The sequence below is a fragment of the Sus scrofa genome, chromosome 9 (genome assembly GCF_054392235.1).
Source record: "Sus scrofa isolate SSC_HxYL_T2T_F1_AM1 chromosome 9, Sscrofa_HxYL_maternal_Yorkshire_Landrace_v2.0, whole genome shotgun sequence".
Classification (NCBI taxonomy): Eukaryota; Metazoa; Chordata; class Mammalia; order Artiodactyla; family Suidae; genus Sus; species Sus scrofa.
The window spans coordinates 7,251,792-7,270,330 of NC_139391.1; the positions used below are offsets into that span (position 1 = coordinate 7,251,792).

Genomic DNA, 18,539 nt, shown 5'->3' on the forward strand with positions numbered 1-18,539 from the left:
TTGTCCACTGTCCTCTGGGGACCTCAAGACGCTCCCCACCCAACCACAGGAAGCTGAGCCCCTCCTGGAGACAGAAGGAGGGAACACTCAAGGAGAGACTCCAGGACTCGGGGGAGACTCAGCCATGCGCTTGGGGCCACAGAAGAGGGACCTAGGCTCATGGAACTCAGTTGTCACAAAGGGGCTGGTGTAATGGAGATAGCAGAGAGCTCCTGGGGGCCTTCCTGGAGGAGGTGTGGTGCCTCACAGGAAGAGAACACTAGGTACCCGGACAGCCTCCCCACTCTGCGATATAGGTTTGTACCTGGGACTCGCACGTGGTTGCAGGTGTCTGTGTGTCCATGTGGGCACGGGTGTGCAGTCATGGAGCCCTGAGCTCGGGTCTGTCCCCAAGGGCAGGGTCTGCCCGAGGTAGGGGTCAGCCAGGCAGCAGGCACAGTGACAGAGAAGAGTGCAAAGAAGCAGAAGGGAGAGGAGGCCTCTCGGATTGGTCATAAGGGAGTCAGTCCTCAAACCCTCGGTGCCTGAGGCCAAGACGGTGTGCTTCTGTGACCTGGGCTCTGCCACTGGGCAACTTCAGGCAGGACCATGCCCTCTCTGAGCTACTGCCCTCATCTGAAGAATAAACGAGATGGACTTGATGACCTCCTAGGGCCCTTCCAAGTCTAATGGTGTTTCGGAGAGACGGACACAGACAGAGATGGGGACATAGAGGGACGGGAGAGTGGCCGCGGGGAAGCGGAGAGAGCGAGAGGGCTGGGACAGCAGGAGGATGAGAGGAAAGCGCTCGAGGCCCCTGTGGGTCAGGCATCTGGGGAGGAGCTCCCGGCTGGGGACCCTAACCTCAGGGCCACGACAGGATGCAGTAGACAATGGAGCCTGGCGATGGCAGACAGTAGTTGTCCCCACCCCACCTGCCTCCTGGCCTATGGGAGGGGAAGGACCAAGGGTGACAGACAAAGGCTAAGCCCCCCACCCCGAGTCCTGCCTCCGCTCCAGCTCTCCAGGTGTTCTGGGGACGGGGGGAGCTGCGGGCAGTGGGGAACGGCCCGGACTGGGCATCAGGCCCTGCTGTGCTGTGTGACCCGGGCCAGCTTCCAGCCTCTGTCAGTTGATCCGTGGACATACTGGGCTGGGTATGGCGCGGTGGTATTGCATTCCGAGGGACCCACCAGGATGGCTCTCTAGAGGGCCGAGGTCCTTCTCTCCTGCTTGGAGGTTCTTTCCCTGCCTCTGATGTGGGTGCCGAGACTGGGCGCAACCCCAGAGAAGCCAGCCACCAGACAGATGAGCCAGCCATGCGCAGGGCGCACTCCAGGGGAGCCCCGTGGGTCATCAGCCTCCAGGCCCCCTGCTTGGGACTCCCTTCCTTAAGCCCTTCTTGTAGCCATTCTAGGGCACAAGCAGGGTCCTTCCACCTTGGCCTGCGCTCTAAGGGTGCCAACGGGTCCGCAGCCGATGCCCACACTGCCCCTCTGGCTGCCTGGCCTCTGCCCCAGTCTTCTGTCTTGGGTCCCCGCCGGCCGGGGCAAGTGCATTCCCGTGTGCATGCGTGCGTGCGTGCGTGCGTGCGTGTGTGTGTGTGTGTCCAGGAAGCGCTGTCTCCTGTTTCCTCCTCAGGCCAGGACTGCCAGGGATGGAGCGGGTGGGAGCCAGCAGTCCCCTCCTTCCTCCTCAGCCCGAGGTTTCTCCCAAAGACTTTGGGGGCTGGGAGGACAGCTGCTCCCCTCTCTGCCACGGTCAGCAATGACTGGAGATGGGAGGCAGGGGGACGAAGGGAGCCACCCCGTACCCTGCCAGCTCAGGGAGCGGCGGATCCCGCGTGTGCACACACGTCAGAATGCTGCGGCAGGAGAAACTGCCCGTGGGACCCAGCTTGAGAGGGTCTCCTACCTGGTAAATGCCAGCCCCGCCCGCCGTCCCGGGGGCTGGGGGATGCCCGCCACCCAGAGCTGTCTCCACGGCTTCTTGTTATGTTTTTAAAACGGAACGTCGACATTAACAAGGCAGGTGGTTGCAGCTCTTCCCAGCAACCCCATTTAGAATCATTGAATCATCAAATCATCAAATCCTAGAATCCTGGAATCACAGGCTGTCCGCGTCTTCGGCTCCCGGAGTCTCAGCATCTTAAAGTTACAGAATGTCGGATCACACAACCACACATCCACACCGCCCTGGCTGCGAGCTGAGAGCCTCGGAAGGCTGGAACCCCATAAAATGACAATGCCAGATTTCCCCGAGGGCCCTACACCCCGCGAGCCCGTCCATCCCAACGTCCTCCTTGAGTGGGTGAGAAAATTCAGCCCAGAAAGTAGCCTGAGTCAAGATCGCGGAACAGTGGGAACCAAGCACTGCCCAGCCTGAGATCGTAATTCGGGACCTCAGCACCCCGGTTTTCCGGAAGTGGCCCAGCTTTTGCATTTGGGATACAGAAGCCAAGGGAAGGTGCCCTTTTAGCCCTGCTCACTCCGCCTTCCCCCCTCTCTGCTGCTGCCTCCCACCCACCACCCCGACGGGGCCCCGCAGCAGGCACCTCATCTCCGGCCCCTCATACCCTCAATTCCTACAACTTCCTTCAGGGGTCTGTAGCCAGGCCCCTCGAATAAAGGCAGCCGTAGATGGGTGAAGTTCAAGGGGACAGTCCCTCAGGGTAGGGGACAGGAAAAGCAAAATGCCTGCCACCTGAAGCCACCAGCCAGAGGACCGGCTTCCCCTCTGAACAAGAGGCCAGAAGGTCCTGGAGCCCCCCGGGGGTCCAGCCACACCAGAGCAGCAGCTTCAAGGGACCCAGATCCAAAGGGGAGGGAAGCGGTGGAGGCTTGCCGTCGGTATTAGAAGCATCACGAATGTACGCGTAGCATCTTCATGAATTTACATTTTAACTCATCTTGGGATGTACTCATACATTTTTGAATTTGAATTTTATTCACTATTACATTTGGCAGATGGTTTTAATGTTTGAATTCTGAACGCTCTTTGCCCCGGACGGATCCCAGGTCCCCAAACCACAGATGAGGATGCGGCAGCCCCCAGGGGGCTCCTGGTCTGTTTAGCCTCAAAGCTCTTGACCAGGGAGGCCGTCCTGAGACCTTCTGCTCCTCAGAGACCCTGACCAGGCCCAGGCATCTGCCCTGAAGTCCTGTCTGCCCTCACGTGGCCCCTCAGACCCCAGGCCGGCGCTCTCCCCCGGTCACCGCTCCAGCTGACGGCTGCTTTCCCCGCCTCTGCCCCGCTGCGCCTTCACTTCCCTTTCTGGCTTTTTCCCGTTCAGCCTTGTCATCCTTCGTCTGAACCACACTGCCCCAGCCTCCCCCCTCCCCCCCGCTAGGTGCTCTCCACTCCGTCCGTGGCCCAGGGAGCTCCCTCACAGGTGGGTCTGAGCAGTCCTGTCCGCATTTTTCTCTTTTCTTTTTCTTTTTCTTTTTTTTTTTTTGCTTTTTATGGCCACACCCAAAGCATATGGAAGCTCCCAGGCTAGGGGTCTAATCGGAGCCACAGCAACTTGGGATCTGAGCTGCGTCTGCGACCTACACCACAGCTCACGGCAACACCGGATCCTTAACCCACTGAACAGGGCCAGGGATTGAACCCTCATCCTCATGGATAGTAGCTGGATTCTTTACCGCTGAGCCACAATGGGAACTCCAGGCCTGCCTTGCTTTCAACTCATCCCCTAGTGCCCAGTTCCCCTGGAGAAAGTCCACCAAGTTCCTTGACATGGCACCAAAGTCCTGCACAATTTGGCTCCTGCCAGCCTCGCCAGCCTCATCTGCTGAGGCTCCACCCTCCCTGGCCCTGGCTTCCCAGCCCTCAGCCACCCTGGCAGTTCCGGATCCAGCTCCATGGAATGGTCCCCTCCCTCTGTCTGTCACCAGCAAGGCTTCACATTCGCCATTCTCTCCTCCTCTCTGTCCAGAACTTTCTCCTGGCTCATCCCTCGGTTCTCCATTTAGATATGTTTCCTCTTGGAAACTCCCCAGTTTGCCCTCCCTCTCGCTGAATTAGGGGCCCCTGCTCTGCTCTACCACGGCCCCCGAGTTTCCCTCCAGCATCGCCTTCCCCACACGAACTGTCAGCCTCAGCCTTTGTCTCTGCCCCTCCTCCACCCCATCACCTGTCCCCGGGTGGCCCTGGTACCTGGGTCAGTCTACCTGCCGAGGGGCAAATGCCTTGTTGCTCAGCATGTGTGGCCGAACCTTAAAATGCTCGCTGTGCTCTCTACCCACCCTCTCCGTTGGGCACAGAGGAGGTGCTCACTAAATGGCCATCCATAAAGGCCTGGCAGTACACAGTGTGTGGCATGGACAGGGTGGCCTGCTGTGCCCAGAGGAAGCGAGAGTCCCTGGGCTGGCCTGGGGACGTCCTGGAGGAGGCATCTGGAACGATGGTCCGTGTGTCCGTCCCAAGACAGCCACTGAGATCAGGCCCCAGGAAGTCCCCGGCCCAGCATTAGGGCCATCAGAGCCTGGCCAGAGTCTGCAATGAGGGAGATTCGATGACCAGAGCACAGGACAGGGCCCCCAGAGATGCTGGCAGGGCAGTCAGGGAAGGCTTCCTGGAGGAGGCGCCACTTCCGGTGAAACAGGGGGCAGGGGAGAAGGTGGAGACGAGCCAGGCTGGAGAGAGAGATGGGAAAGAGAAAGCCCAGCTCCTTGTCGTCCTTCACCCCTGAGAGGAAAGAGAAGCGGGAGTTGGATGGGCAGGAGGAAAGGAAGAAGCCAAGGAGGCACAGAGATAACCTCAGTGCCGCCACCATGGCCAGGGTGGGTATGGATGGCTGGGGCTGGCAGGGAGCAGATCCCCAGCTGTGGTTGGGAAATGTTTCCTGTCTCCTTGCCAGGGGGTCATTAATAATCGTTTACCCGCCACAGGCAGCACAGAGGCCAGCCAGGGAGCAGCACGGGGCCGGGGCCGGAGCCCAGCCTGGCAGCCGGGAAAGCTGTGTTCCAGGCCCAGCTCTGCCACCTTGCTGGGGAACCTGCACGTGCCACCTGCGCTCTCCTGGTCTCCCCTAATGCTGGTGAAAGGAAGGTCGCTACCGACCTCTCGGCTCTGGGCCTCAGTTTCCCTAGGTGGCAGGTGCCTCGATGGTCAGGATGACTATCTGGGCCCTGCTGAGCCGAGCTCAGGTCACATGGCATGGGCAGACCCAACCCAGGCTCCGCAGGGCTCAGCTTCTGGGGGAGCCAGACCCCAACACAGTGGAGTGCAGGCCTGGAGCACATCGGGCTGTGGGAACCCAAGGGCGGACGGTCCGCTAGGGCCTGGGGGGCTGGAAAGGCAGGGCTTCTCAGACACAGGACATTGGAGCCCTGCGAGGCCTATCTGGCCACTGGTCTGACCCCAGAACTTAAAACCGTGCCCGCCTGGTACACAGCAGGTGCTCAATACTTATGGAGAACAGAAAGAGTCCATCTGTTAAAGGAGACACTTGTGAAAGGAGCTTGGCATTTGGAAAGAGCTGCCTAAAATGTGATGGTGAAGACAGGACAACAGTGACTCCGGCCAAAGACAACGCGACGGTAGAAGCCTGAGCAGGCAGGAGGCCCGTGGCCGCCAAGAGCCCACCAGCCCCGCCTGGGAGTGAGCGCCAGCCTTCGCCATGCCTTTTTCCAGTTGGGCCATAATCTTCCTCAGCCCGAGGCCACATTTCTCTGCCCATCCCATACCTGCTCCAAGGCTCAGCTTAAGTCCACTCACTTCAGAGAACCTTCTGGAATGTGGTGCTGAGGCGCTGGCCTCCAGCTCCCCTCACTGACTCTGGGGGTCTCTGCGTCTTCCAACCACAGGGAGTCCTGGCCCCGCACGCTCGCAAACCTGTCGGCAGGCTGCCCACCAAGGCCTCCCCAGAGCTTTCTGTGGAGGCTACGCCCTGGGCCCTCCTACGGAATCCATCAGACTAGGGTCCAAAGGCGTGATCAGGCCTCCTTTTTCAGAGAAACGTCTCTGTGAGGACAGGAACTCTCCCCCCGACCCACATCAGATGTGGGGTCAACAAAATTAGAGATACGTCGAGGTCTTCCTGGTTGCCCCCCAGCCCGGGACCCTCCTGGGCGCCACCCAGAGAAGAGAAGAGGACCAGCCAGCAGGCAGAAGGGGGCGCTTGGCTGCTCAGCACCCCAGAGATGACGTGAGCAGGAAGGGCACTGGGCCCCGCATGGGACTAAGACCTCAGGGGTGGCAAACTCGCCCAACCCCAAGCCCCGCTCCAGCTGCTCTTGGGCTCATCTGTCCCCCGGCGCCCTGCTCCTGGCGCCCCCCCGGGCAACCACCCAGGCCTCGGCCTGCGCCCGGACCCCTGCCCTCTGCGGAGCGCTGCGAGGTGGCGGCCAGCACAGCAACCCCGCGACTTGTGCATCCTCTCCCCGTCCCCTCCCCATCCCAGCCCCAAACACAGGCGAAGAGGAAAAGAACAAAGCTTCCCGGAGCGTGACATCGGCCGTCTGTCCAGCGCCCGCCTGGCCGGAAACCCAAGACAAAGGCCTTGGTCAAAGCGAGGGGGACGAAGGGCAAAGGGGAGAGGCAGCCTGGCCTGGGCATCTCTGGGGACCTAATGGGAGGGAAGCAAGGACAGGATGGCAGCCAAGCCCTCCCTACACACACACGCACACACACACACACGTCACTCCACAAACATTTATGGGACACCAGCTGTATTCTGCCACCACAAACATCACACCCCTCGTTCCTCACCCCCCACACCTTCTGTACACACGCCCGCACCCCCTGCAGTGCCTTCCACAGCCCCCCCGCCCCGCCTCGCACCCCACACCCCAGCCCCCTGGACCCGCGTCCCACACTGCTCACCACACACGGGAACAGCTCACAGGGAGAAAAGATCACGCAATCCACGTGTCACATCGAAAAGTCACAGAGCCCACCCGCCCCCACTTACACGCCACCCTCACCCCCACCCTCCCACAGGCACCTCGCAGACCCTACACGCACCTCGCCAAGCGCGCGCGCGCGCACACACACACACACACACACACACACACATCCAATTACATTCCACACACACACATGCCACCCAGACAGAGACACACCCGCATAGATAATGTGCCCACTTCACGTCACCCCAAAACGGCACGGGGTGGGGGCACACACAGCTCCTCAGCACACAGTCCTGCATGCACACTGCCTCCTCCCCACACACACTGGGGGTGCACACGCGCGGACCCCTGCGCCTCGGCTGCTGCACGGTTTCCTACCTAGAGCTGCACAATCAGCCGCCACACAAACACGTGACACTCCAACACCAGCACACAGGTCCTGAGTTCCTGAGCCACTCCAGGAGGGAACTTGAGGACGGAGCCAGTCCCCTGGGCTGCAGACACACCGGGCCACTCGCAGCCCCTCCCCCGCCCCCCCCACGCGCCCCGACCACCCTCCCCTCAGGCCCCTCCGGTGGCCCTTCCGGTTTCACACAACAGCTTCGAACACACACAAATGCACACGCGGCCCTCCGTGTAAGCTGCCCCTGCAAACTCCCCATCCCACCCTGACACACACACAACCATGAACACATGTCCCTCCCCAGACACAACAGTCACTCACACACACAGCCGCCACCCTTCACCGACGACGAGGCCACCCGAACACCACACGCACCATCCGCACCCTCCAAAGCCCCCCCGAGTCCCCCAAATAAGCCCACTCGTGATGACACGCACATCATACTGCATGACACAACACACATGATCACACACGAGGCACACCCGACACCCACCCCAACGCATCCTACTCGAGCCCCCCCTCCCAGACTCACCCAGCCCGCCCACCTCCCACCACAGGTGACCGACCACGGCTCCCCTCCTCCATCTCAGGCTCCTGCTTCCTCAAGTCAAGGCCAGGACGGTGGGGATGAGGGGGTTGGAAGTGATAAACCTTAGCGCCCCACGTGCAATCCCCACCCGCCTTAAACCCCTGGGCACCACCCAAGGGCTGCATGCTCCATGTTTAGCCCCTTCCACCAGCACCCACACCATGCCATGCCTGACACCACAGGGAGGGCTAGAGGTCCTGGGGACACGGGCCTGGCACTCTGAGCAAGTCCCCTCTTCACCCAAAAGCAAAGGCCAGTGTAAGGGGAAGAGATGACCGAGAAAAAGGCTCTAGAACGAAGATAGAAACCTCGAGAAGTGGGGGGAGTGGTGGGCAGCCAGTGAGAGGTGGGCCCATGGGTAAGAGACCAAACAAGAGAGAAAGAGGGGGGCAGAGAGAGAGGATCCCCAGAAAGACTTGGAGAAGCCAGGGAATAACGTGGGGCCACCATACCGGAGAGACACAAGAGGGGAGGGTGAGACAAGCCGGGAAAAAAACTGGGATCTCCGATGCGGGAGGGAGGAGGGAGAGCAGGGAGGGAGGAGGGAGAGCAGGGAGGGAGGGAGGGATCCTGCAGGGAGAGCAACGCTGTGATGGAAAGAGGTGTCTGGACCCTGGAGCGGGGGGTCTCCAGGGTCCAGACGCTTGAGTGGGAATCTGGGTGGGGGCACTGATGAGGCTGTGGAGTAGGCGTTCGGGGGTTTAGAATGAGGCCCCAGCTCCGAGGTGAGGTCCTGCTAAGAGCTGGGGGTTCAAGTGTTCTGGGTGTGCTTGCAGTCACACACACACACACACACACACACGTGGGGCTCAAGGGCGTGAGGAGGGGTCCTCCATTAATCTGGGAGGCAGGGGGTTCCAGGCTTGAATGGGGGGGTCCCACTGTGGACTGGGAGTTCAGAGCTTGGGGTGGAGTCCTGGATCTGAAAGGGGTTCAGAGTCTGGCATTCGGTTTGGACCGTGAGCTGGGGATTCGAGGTCTCCGGGTATGGGCTGCAGTCCCAGCACAGGAGTGGGGTTCACAACTAGGGCAGGGGGTCCCCACCCTAGGAGGTTCCAGGGCCAGGGTGGACCGTGGGGCCGGCGACTGCACGCTCCGCGGAGGACCGGGCCGGGCGCTCACCCAACACCCCGTTCCCCTCGTGCCCAGCGCTGGGGGGGGCCCCCCTACCTGCAGGCTGTCGGCGCATGGCTGCGGCGGCGGCGGCGGCGGCGGCGGCTCGTCCGGCTTGAGGAAGACCTGCTGGCCCCGCCTGAGGAATTGGACAACAGCGATGAGGATGTGGTGCAGCACCAGGACCATGCTCGCAGCCGCCCGCCCGCCCGCCGGCCCGGCCGCTGCACTCGGTCAGCGCGTCCGCGGCAGCTTCGCCGGGTCTGAGCTGGTGTCCGCCCCGGCCCCGCCCCGGCCCGCCCACTCCCCGCCTCCGACCGCCTCGGCCCCGCCCACGGCCCCGCCGCGGTGGACGGCACCTCTCGGCTGGTCCGCTTTTCGGACCTCGCCTCGAGCCCTCTGCTGGCTCCCACCTCCCGTACCTCTTCTCTCGCAAGATTCTTCCAGCTCGTCCCGCTCTTACGATCCCCCGCCAGGTAGCCAGCTCCCAGCCTCCGCTCGCTCCTCTTGCCCCTTTCCCTCCTGTCGCTACCTCGCATGGGTCTCCTCTCGGAGCCCCTCTCCTGTCTGCTCACATCCTCTTCCGCCCCCACTTAGAAAGTCCTCGAGCCAGGCCAGAGCCCCAAAGCAGAGACCAGCGCAGTGAAGGGGTGTGTGTGTGTGCGCGAGTGGGGCGGAGGGGGGGGGGCGGGGTGCGGTCAGTCCGGAGGGGGAGATAGAGGGGCAGGGACCCGGGACCCGACGCAAAGAGCCCAGGACTTGCTCTTCCTCCAGGAAGAAGGAGGAAGTCTGGGAAATGTTTAGAGGTCGCTCCGAGTGGGACCGGCCCTGGGAGCAGGAGCAGATCTGGAAGGGAGACACGTGCGCACAGACACGCGAGACAGGCGCACCCCTGCTGAGTCGGGGGTAGGGGCACTGGGCCCCCAGCACCAGGCAGGAAGGTCTGCGTTGGCATCCCCGCAGGCCGGGGAGGGTGCAGGCCACACGACCACAGAGTCCACAGTTCCGCGGTGGGACTTGCGAGCCGCGAGCGCAGTTCTCCGCAGAGCGGCCTCTGTGCTCAGGCGCCGGCTGCAGCCGCGACGCTCCTGCGCCCCCTGCTGCCCCATCCCGGCGGCGCAGCCCGGCCCGATTTGCCGTCCGCGGCGGGGGTGGGGTCGCGGGAGACAGAGGCGGAAGGGGTCAGCTGGGCCAGCTCCCTGCCTGGACCAACCCGCTTCCTAACCTCCCTTTGCGATGAGGTCGGCTGGGGCGGTGGGACGTGTCTGGACTGGAGAGGGCTCTTGAGTCTCTGCTGGCCTTTGCCAGCTAGCTCCTTACTGCATGACCTTGGTCAGATCCCCACCTCGGGTTCCGGGCTTCAGTTTTCCCCTTTCCTTCACCAGAACGCCAGGAGAGTGGACCCCACAGCGGTGCGAAGGCGGTCGGAGTTCCCTGACAGCCCTCGCTGTGGTCTGACTCCAATCCTTGCCACTGCACCGCGGTCCCCTCTCCCTGCAGCTCCCCCTTACCCGCTACCCCCAAACCCCAGCCCTCTCGGAGGGTGACTCAGGGAGCCCCCAGCTTCCCAGCTCCCCACCGCACTGGGCTGATTCATCTGGGCCCTTTCTCCCTGGGGAGCGACTTCCTCAAGGTTGAGTCATTGAACCCAGCCCTGGACACAGTCCAGGCACCTGGCACACGGGCTGGGCAGAGTCCTGGCTGTGCCACCAGCTCAGGGGGAGAGCCTCCATGCCAAGAACTGTCCCGCCTTTCTTTCTGAGGTCCCACTCAGGACCTGCATCTCCCCTGCCTGCATACCTTCAGTGACCCCCAACCATCAGCGCAATAAAGCCCAAGCCCTCAGCCGGACCGGCAAACTCTCTGGAACTTTGCCCCAACTTATTTTCCCAGTTTTGACTTTCTCACTGCTGTTCCTTAAATGTATGCTTCTTGCTCTCCTCAGATGGTTGATGGGCTCATTCTCACCTCCAGGCCTTTTCCCAGCCGCCCCAGCCCCGATGCCCTCCAGATGCTTTCAGCCTGCTTATCTTTCAGGAGCCAGAAGCCCGCCTCCTCCAGGAGGCCTTCCCTGGATGCTTCGTCCTCTGGGTCCCCCTCCTGCTTCTTTCCTAGGAATCACGTCTGGGAGCCGGGGGTGGGGGGAAATGGGAACATCTCTGTCACCAAACGATCCAGGACAAATCAGTGTATTTTACTGCATCTCCAGACTGGGGGCAATTAGTCCTGCTTGTCGATGCTGTAGAAAACATTACATGGGCTTCCCTTCTCTTTTTTGGCTTCAGTGTCTTGCTCTGTGGAGAGGGTGACCGCTATAAGGGGTAATAAAGGACTGAATCTGAACCCAGGACACAAATCTCTTAGTCAGTCTGGAGCACCTGTTATCTGCTCAGTCCTGGGCTCTGGAGAGTCTGGGCGGGACTCAGGGATGGGGGGCAGGGGGTCTGTTACAGCCACGGGCCAGAGCTCTTTGTTCTTCGGGAGAGGACATCTCAGACCCCCTAGTCAAGAGCCAACCCTGGCCTGGCACAGCTCCCTTCTCTTGGGCTTTGGCATTTGCGGGGCACTTCCTCTGTGCCTCACAGTTCATCTGCTCAGCGACAGTACAAGGTAGGATCTATTCATTCGCCACATTTTACAGATAAGGAAAACTGAGGCCCAGAGACGAAGTAACTTGCCTACAGGCACACACAGCTCGTAAGTAGAAGGGCCAGAATTCAAACCCAGGCCATCTGGCTCCAACCTGTGCTTTCAACTGATGCTCCGGCTCTTGAGGAAAGGCATGGGCGAAAGCCCCGTTTCCCACCTCTCCTTGTGTCCCCAAGGATGCAGTCAGGGTCACACAGCCTCGGTCCCTGAGCGCCCTGTGCATCTCTGCCATAAGGAAACCCACTTAGGGGTGGCTGGCCCAGCCCGCCCCCCACCCCCGCCACGTCTTTTCATCTCCCCACACCAAGCTGCCCCGTGGCCCAGCTAACTCAGACTGGGTGTTTTAGGAAAAGGTGACTCAGCTGAGAGTCTGTCAACCTGGGTACCGGGCCACTCGACCTCGGGCCCCGTCCCTTGTTCCCAATACTGACGCCTCTGCGAGCCACCTCCTCACCCGGGACTAGTGGCAGATCTGCTTGCTCGTCATCCCTCTGCTTAAGAGCATGGCATCAGCAGACCCTCCAATAGGCCTCAAATCTGCTCCCGTCCCCTCCACCCGGTGGCCTGCTTCCGAGAGCCCGCGTGTGTCGCTGACGTGCACCTGTCCAGTGGCCGCTGACCATGGCCGGACTCCCAGAAGCCCAGGTTCTGGACATGCGGGGTGACCTCGGGCAAGGCTCTGGCCCTGCGAAGCTTGGCCTGGTTCTCTCTGAGGACTCAGGCAGCTCAGGGGGAGAGAGGCCGGATCCAGGCCAGCCTGGCCAGGCAGAAGGCAGCTCTCCGGGGCAGGCAGGCCTGTCCGGGCATGTCAGGCCCACGGACTGTGAACAAGGGCCAGAGCCCAACATGGGGGCAGGGAGCAGCTCCCAGGAGGCAAGCGTGTGACTTGAGGCAGAGCCCACAGACTAGAGAGGGCTCTACGGTCCGAGGGGCCCTGCCCGGGGACAATCCAAGAAGCATCCTGGAGGAACCTGACATCTCCGTGGCTTCTGCGTGTAGCTGGAGCCTGTGCTCAGTGCTTCAGCCCTGCCAGAGACGGCGTGGTGCGAGGTCCTTAGGTAGCCCTGGGGTGGGTGGGTGTGTAAGGCCCGCACAGGGTCTGTGAGCGTGGCGTGGGCGAAAGCGGGCGAGAGATGAGTACACATTGGTAAGTTTATATCTTTGTAAGGAGGTGTGGTGTTCCTGGGGCAGAGCTGGCCTGGTGCGTGTGTACTGATGTGTGTGTATCTACAAGAATGTGTGTGTGTGTGTGTGTGTGCAGACAGGCATGGGTGCACAGGTATGTGTGCGCACAGGTATCCAAGCATGGCTCATAGATGCATTCATGGGCATGTGTCTGTGCAAATGTGTGCGTCTGCTTGCCCTCAAATTCACCTCATGTCCCAGGTCAGCTCTGCGTCAGCTGGCGGTGGCCCTGGATGCAGGGGTGGCCCTTATTGCAAGCAGGGGCTGGGGACAAGGTTGAGGTGGGCTCTGAGTGGAGGGGACCTGGCTGCAGCTCTGAGTGGGAGAGAGCCCAGGCTGAGGGACTTCAGGCCCAGGGGATGGGGGTGCGGGGGGTGCAGGGGCTCAGACATCACCACGTGATTTGGTGCACATTCGCCTTGTGTGCAGCAGCGGGCCAGCTCCATGACCCGAGAGAGGGAGGGGCACCTGGAAGCTTCCACTCAGAACTAGTCTAGGACCTGCCGGTCACCGCAGACCTAAGGTCCAGGGAACACGGGCCTCGGCACATCCTGGTATCTGCTCCTATCGTTTGCACACCCTAGAGCCTCTGCCACACGAGGCCGCCCAGGCCCCACACGATCATACACACACTCACTGTCTTTCCACAGATCCTCATCACACTCCCATCACACCTACACACACTCCCGTGCACAGACACACATCCCTGTACACACGCCCACACGGCTCCCTGGTGGGCACCCCGGGCCTCTGCCCCCTTCGGGGACCACTGCACCTCCTTCCCCCCGGGCCCATACCTGCTGGGGTGCCCTTTTCTTCACTCAGGTCTGACCCTGCCTCGCCCACACCCCACTCATTCCCCACGGATAAGGTTGGAGTCTGGTCCTGGCTTTCATGGCCCTTAACTTATCCCCCACCGTCCTTTCTTCTGCCACGCCCACATCCTGCCTTCTGGCCACACCCCCTCACCCCTCACCTCTCCATCCAGACCTTCCCAGCACTCCTGAACTTTTTTTTTTTGGTCTTTTAAGGGCCACACCCACAGCCTATGGAGGTTCCCAGGCTAGGGGTTGAATTAGAGCTAAAGCTGCCAGCCTACACCAGAGCCACAGCAATGCTAGATCCGAGCCTCATCTGCGACCTACACCACAGCTCACGGCAACGCAGGATCCTTAACCCACTGAGCGAGGCCAGGGATCAAACCTGTGTCCTCATGGATATGAGTCAGGTTCTTAACCTGCTGAGCCACGACGGGAACTCCCCGTCTGCACTTGTGCCAGGCACTGTCGGCTCCAGGGTACAGGACTCTTTTTCTGTTTTGCTCATTGCTGTGACCCCAGGACCTAGAACAAGGCTTGACCCATGGGAATTGCTCAAAAACACATCTATGGACTGTAGGACTCAGGGGTAGACGTTTCTCCCAGCCTGGTCTGCCCCTCATGCAGGACTTGCGAAATGGTGTTTGTTTCCTGGGGCACCTCTCCCATCAGTGCCCGTGCTCAGCCGCGAAGAAACCGGGTCTGATTCAGCTCTGCGTGTCCATGACCAGCATGGGTCGGGCACACAGAGCAGGAATGGAGGATGGATGGGGCGGGGGAGGCAGGGCCCAGGGCAAGGTGACCTGCTTAAGGAGGCAAGGGGATATCTGCCAGGGACAGCCACTTGGGCCAGTCACACCAAGCCCCGCTTTCCTGGAGAAGCAGCTTCCTGACCACCTTCCCCCACCTTTCTGAAGTCACCCTGACTGGCAGTCCAGCTTGCCCGCTCCCGGGAATGGGGAGCTCCCTTTCTTAGCAGCCAACCCCTTCCTGTGTGGGGGGCTCTGCGGGATGCTGACTCCTCCCACAGCCGCTGACTCCTCCCACAGCCGCTGACTCCTCCCACAGCACCGTCCTGTCAAATCATGCTCATCCTGAGCCATGATTCCCATGGAAACCAGACTGGGAAGGAAGAGGAGCAAAAGGAGAGGCAGCTCCCAGCTTTCTCAACGGCTCCGCCAACCTTTCCAGCTTTGGACAGAGGTGGGAAAAAGAGCTCTTGGCTCTCAGCCTGTCCCAGGCTACCACAGGCAGGTGGGTTCAAGGTGCGCCCGCTTCCCCAGCCCCAACCATGATGCCCAGGAACCAGGGGCAGTGCAGGGAGAGTGCGGTGCTGAGTAACTCTTCGGCAGACCCCCCCTCCTCACCGATCCCGCTCCTTCTCTCACCCCCCAGCCCCACCCAGCCCACTTCCGCCTGCGGGGCCCGGAGGGTCCCACGAAGATGCTTCCTCCTGAGCCCTGTGGGGTGGACCGAGGCCAACAGGTCTTCAGCCAAAGGTGGCTGCCCAAGTCCCACCAGCCCCGCCTGGACAGCTGCAGCCCACGAGCTGCCCAGCTTTCCCTCACCAGCTATTCCTGGGCTGCTCAGAGCTGAGTCCGTGAGGATGCCAGGGCACAAGGAGTTCTAAGCAGCAGGGAGCCAAGGCCCTGTGCTCCAAAGACTCCCTGCAAGCTCAGTCACTCTCACAGAGGGAGCCCCAGTCCGTGGCTTGCGGATTCCAAGAACTCCCAGAGCTTTTGTGATCTAAGAAAATCAGACCCTCTATTATAACAGCCCATTATTAGAAGAGTCTGTGCTTTGTACAGTCTGTGAATGTGAGAGCCTGGAGTCCTGAGAAGGTAGGAACCCAGGATTCTAACACTCTATGACTCTAACCGCCTGAAATGCCAGGATTCCAGTGCCAGGGTTTGCATAGGCCCCCTGGGCCCGGTGGTCTGTGGACCGCATCTCTGAATTCTCCGTGAGGAGGGGGCCCAGCGAGCCTCTGCACACACCAGGGGCCTTCCAGCCTGCCCCTTCACCTCACACCACTGTCCCTGCCTAGGCTTCCAGAACCCTCCTCTCTGCTAATTAAACCTGAGACTGTTCTAAAGGGGCAGGGAACACAATGGCATCAGGGGCTACCTTCGAAGTGCCAGCCCCCACTCTCACCCCGGGCAATTCTCTCATTTAATCCTCATGACATTATTAGCCCAAGTTTACAGTGGATAAAACTGAGGTCCCGGGACCTGAGGTCATTTGTCTAAATGACACAGCTAGAAATAGCAGAACAGCAATGCAAACCTGGCCCCTCGCAACCCCAAGCCTCCCAGAAGCAGGTGGACTCCTCAGAAGAGCCCAGGGAGAGGGCAGGTGTCGTTCCGCAGCTCCAGGGTCACACTGGAGCAGCTCCCCGCCCCCTGCCGGGGCCCCCCCAAGCTCTAGAAGGCCGAGACCACGGTCCCTCTTCTCACACCTCTCTAAGCTGGAGGCAGCCCAGAGTCGGCCACGTCGCCTGTCCTGATTGATCGAAAGGCGCTCGATCTGCAAAGACTCCATGTGGGACCGGGAGTTGCAGCGTTTTGTTTCTAGGCACCCGTCGCTATGGAAGCCAGGTGCTGCCAGCCCATGGCCTAGCGACGAGGCCTGCACGCGTCGCATCGTGGGGCGGAGGGCAACTGTCAGGGGCTTCCGAGGCAGGCGGCAGGAGAGAGGGAGGGTGGACCACTCCGTTCTCCAGCGTGTTGGGCTGGACGCGGGGCTGGAATTGAAAGGGGAGGAGGGGAGGCAGAGGGAGCGGGACCAGCCAGGCCCCGAGAGACACAGACCCCGAGACAAGGGCAGAGAGAGACTTGCAGAGACAGACAAAGGGACAGAGATCGTGAAAGGCAGAGACACCATCTGAGAGATGGAGAGGTGGGAGGGGGGGAGAGCCGAGACTCAGACCACAGAGACAGACAACAGGCAGGAAGGGACTGACTCCCAGACCGGCCCAGCTCCTGGGGGGCCAGGGCGTGCCAGAGAGCAGGAGGAAGCCGCCTGGCAATGACAGAGATGGATGGAAGTGTGACAGGCGGAGATAAGCCCAAGGCAGGAGGCACTACAGAGCCAGAAAATAAAGGAAGAGAGAACTAGGGATGGAGGGGCGGCGGGCGGGGGCGTGGGGGGCAGGCGGATGGGAGGCAGCGCAGACAGCGGCTGGGGCCAGATGGTGGCACTATGAGGACAAGGGTACCGAGATCACAGGGGTCCTAGGCTGGCCCCTCCCTCTGGGCCTGCCCACCCATGGCATGGGTGTTGCCAGCCTTGTACCACCATCCCAACACCCAGCCTGTCCCCCAGAGAAAGGGGAACAGAATCTAGACAGAGGCATCTGGGCACAGACCCCCAGCAAAGCGGCTGGTCAGAGAGGTTCCTTGTTGCTTACCCGCCCCCCCCCCCGCCCCGCTCCCCGAGACACAGGTTTTTCCCGAGCTCCTACAGCGGGGCAGCGTCTGGAACACTGAGCAGCCTGGCCCTTGGGGCAGGGAAGTAGCAGGCCCTTGACGGGTGACATCGAATTTAATCCTCTCTGTAACCTGTTACAGATGAGAAGACAGAGGTGCCTGAAAGGGACTTGCCCTATAACACCACCGGCCAGCAGGTGCCTGAACCAGGACTTGAACCCAGGTCTCCTGGAGCCAGTGCACATTGGAGGGCCTGTTGGAGGCCCCTCTGTTGGAGTGGAGGCAGCTGCTCCAGGACCTGAACAGGCGACCCAGTTCCCAGAAGGAAGGTGGGAGGGTCCTGCTCTGGTCACCACTCCTCCAACACAGCTGTCCCCCTCCGCGTGTCAGAAGGGTGACATGGCTTGGCTAGACCCTGTCACCTGTCAGATATTAATCTCTCTCTCAGGGATAATTGTTCCTGCAATTATTAAATTATTACCAGTGTCAGCGGCACCTGCCAGTCACTCTGGGAGCTCGTGTGCCCTCAGAGGCACCTCGTCCACCCCTACCAGCCTCACCCTCTCCAGACTCCCGAAGGAGGGACGGCACAGACTACGCACCCACCGAACACCCCGAGGCAGGAAGCACGTTGCGAGTGTTATCTCATTCAACTGTCCACAGAGGTCTCTGAAGGCTCCCCGCCTCCTGCAGCACCTGCACCCTCTGTGCCTGCCTGCCCCCCTCCTAGCAGCCCTCCCCCCAGGGTCAGCCTCTGGGGCAGGGTAGCTGCACAGCAGTGGGTGCGTACAGGTGTCTAAAGCTGGCAGTTTGGGTCTCAGCTGCAGTGCCCAGGGGGGTGGGGGGACCTGCAGGGGCGGGGGGGGCAGAGATCAGGGGAAAGGTGTAGGGTCAGCAGGCTGAAGGTGAGAGGGAGGGGACGGGAGAGCGGGGGAGGGGCGGGCAGGGGACCACAGGCAGGGGACGCCAGCTTCACTGCACAGGCACACGGCCCTCAGGCTGAACCTGGGCTGCAGCCCGGAGATCGCCCCGTGGTGCCCCAGTCCCCTGGGCCCAAGTTCCAGGAAGGCAGTGTCGCAGAGATGATCAATGGACAGCCTCCCAGCCTCCCCTTCCTCCTGCCTGGAGGCTGCCTCCTCCACGCAGCCTCCCCGGCTGATCAGTGTCACTGTCACGGTGAGAGGCTGGGGCAGCCTGTGGACAATAAACAGTGACTCCTCATCTCTTCCTCAGCCCAGTCCTCTCCCTGCCCCTCAGGAACCTGGGCCAGGCTGACCGGCCGTGCAAGGCCCAGCGTGGAGGCTGCTGTTCGTTCACACATGTGTGCATGTTCTCGTGTGTGTGTGTGTGTGTGTGTGTGTGTGTGTGTGTGTGCGTGCATAAGGAAGTCAGTAGACCTGAGGATTTGCACAAAAGTGAGCCATACAACCTGGGTTCAAATCCCAGCTCCTCCATTTTCTGGGTATGTGACCCCGTGCACGTTCCCTAGCCTCTCTGAGCCTCAGTTTCCTTATCTGTACA

General features: G+C 61.2%; 1 protein-coding gene and 1 long non-coding RNA gene across 10 annotated transcripts in view; one reads left to right on the top strand and one right to left on the bottom strand.

Annotated features, from left to right (window-relative positions):
• The window catches only part of PDE2A (phosphodiesterase 2A), a 91,186-nt gene that overhangs the window by 55,762 nt on the left and 16,885 nt on the right, over positions 1 to 18,539 (bottom strand). For 4 of the 9 annotated variants that reach the window (XM_084975172.1, XM_003482557.5, XM_013999451.3 and 1 more), the window contains exon 2: positions 8,996 to 9,077. In XM_084975172.1, coding sequence (XP_084831298.1) covers positions 8,996 to 9,077 — 82 coding nt within the window. Of the gene's footprint in view, positions 1 to 8,995; positions 9,175 to 9,360; positions 9,978 to 18,539 lie in introns of those variants that run through there. The other 5 variants (XM_005653692.4, XM_084975175.1, XM_084975176.1 and 2 more) reach the window with 5 other exon arrangements.
• Positions 9,284 to 11,277, top strand: LOC110262210 (uncharacterized). Its single transcript, XR_002346961.2, has 2 exons — positions 9,284 to 9,414; positions 10,884 to 11,277. It is a non-coding gene; the product is annotated as an uncharacterized LOC110262210 (long non-coding RNA).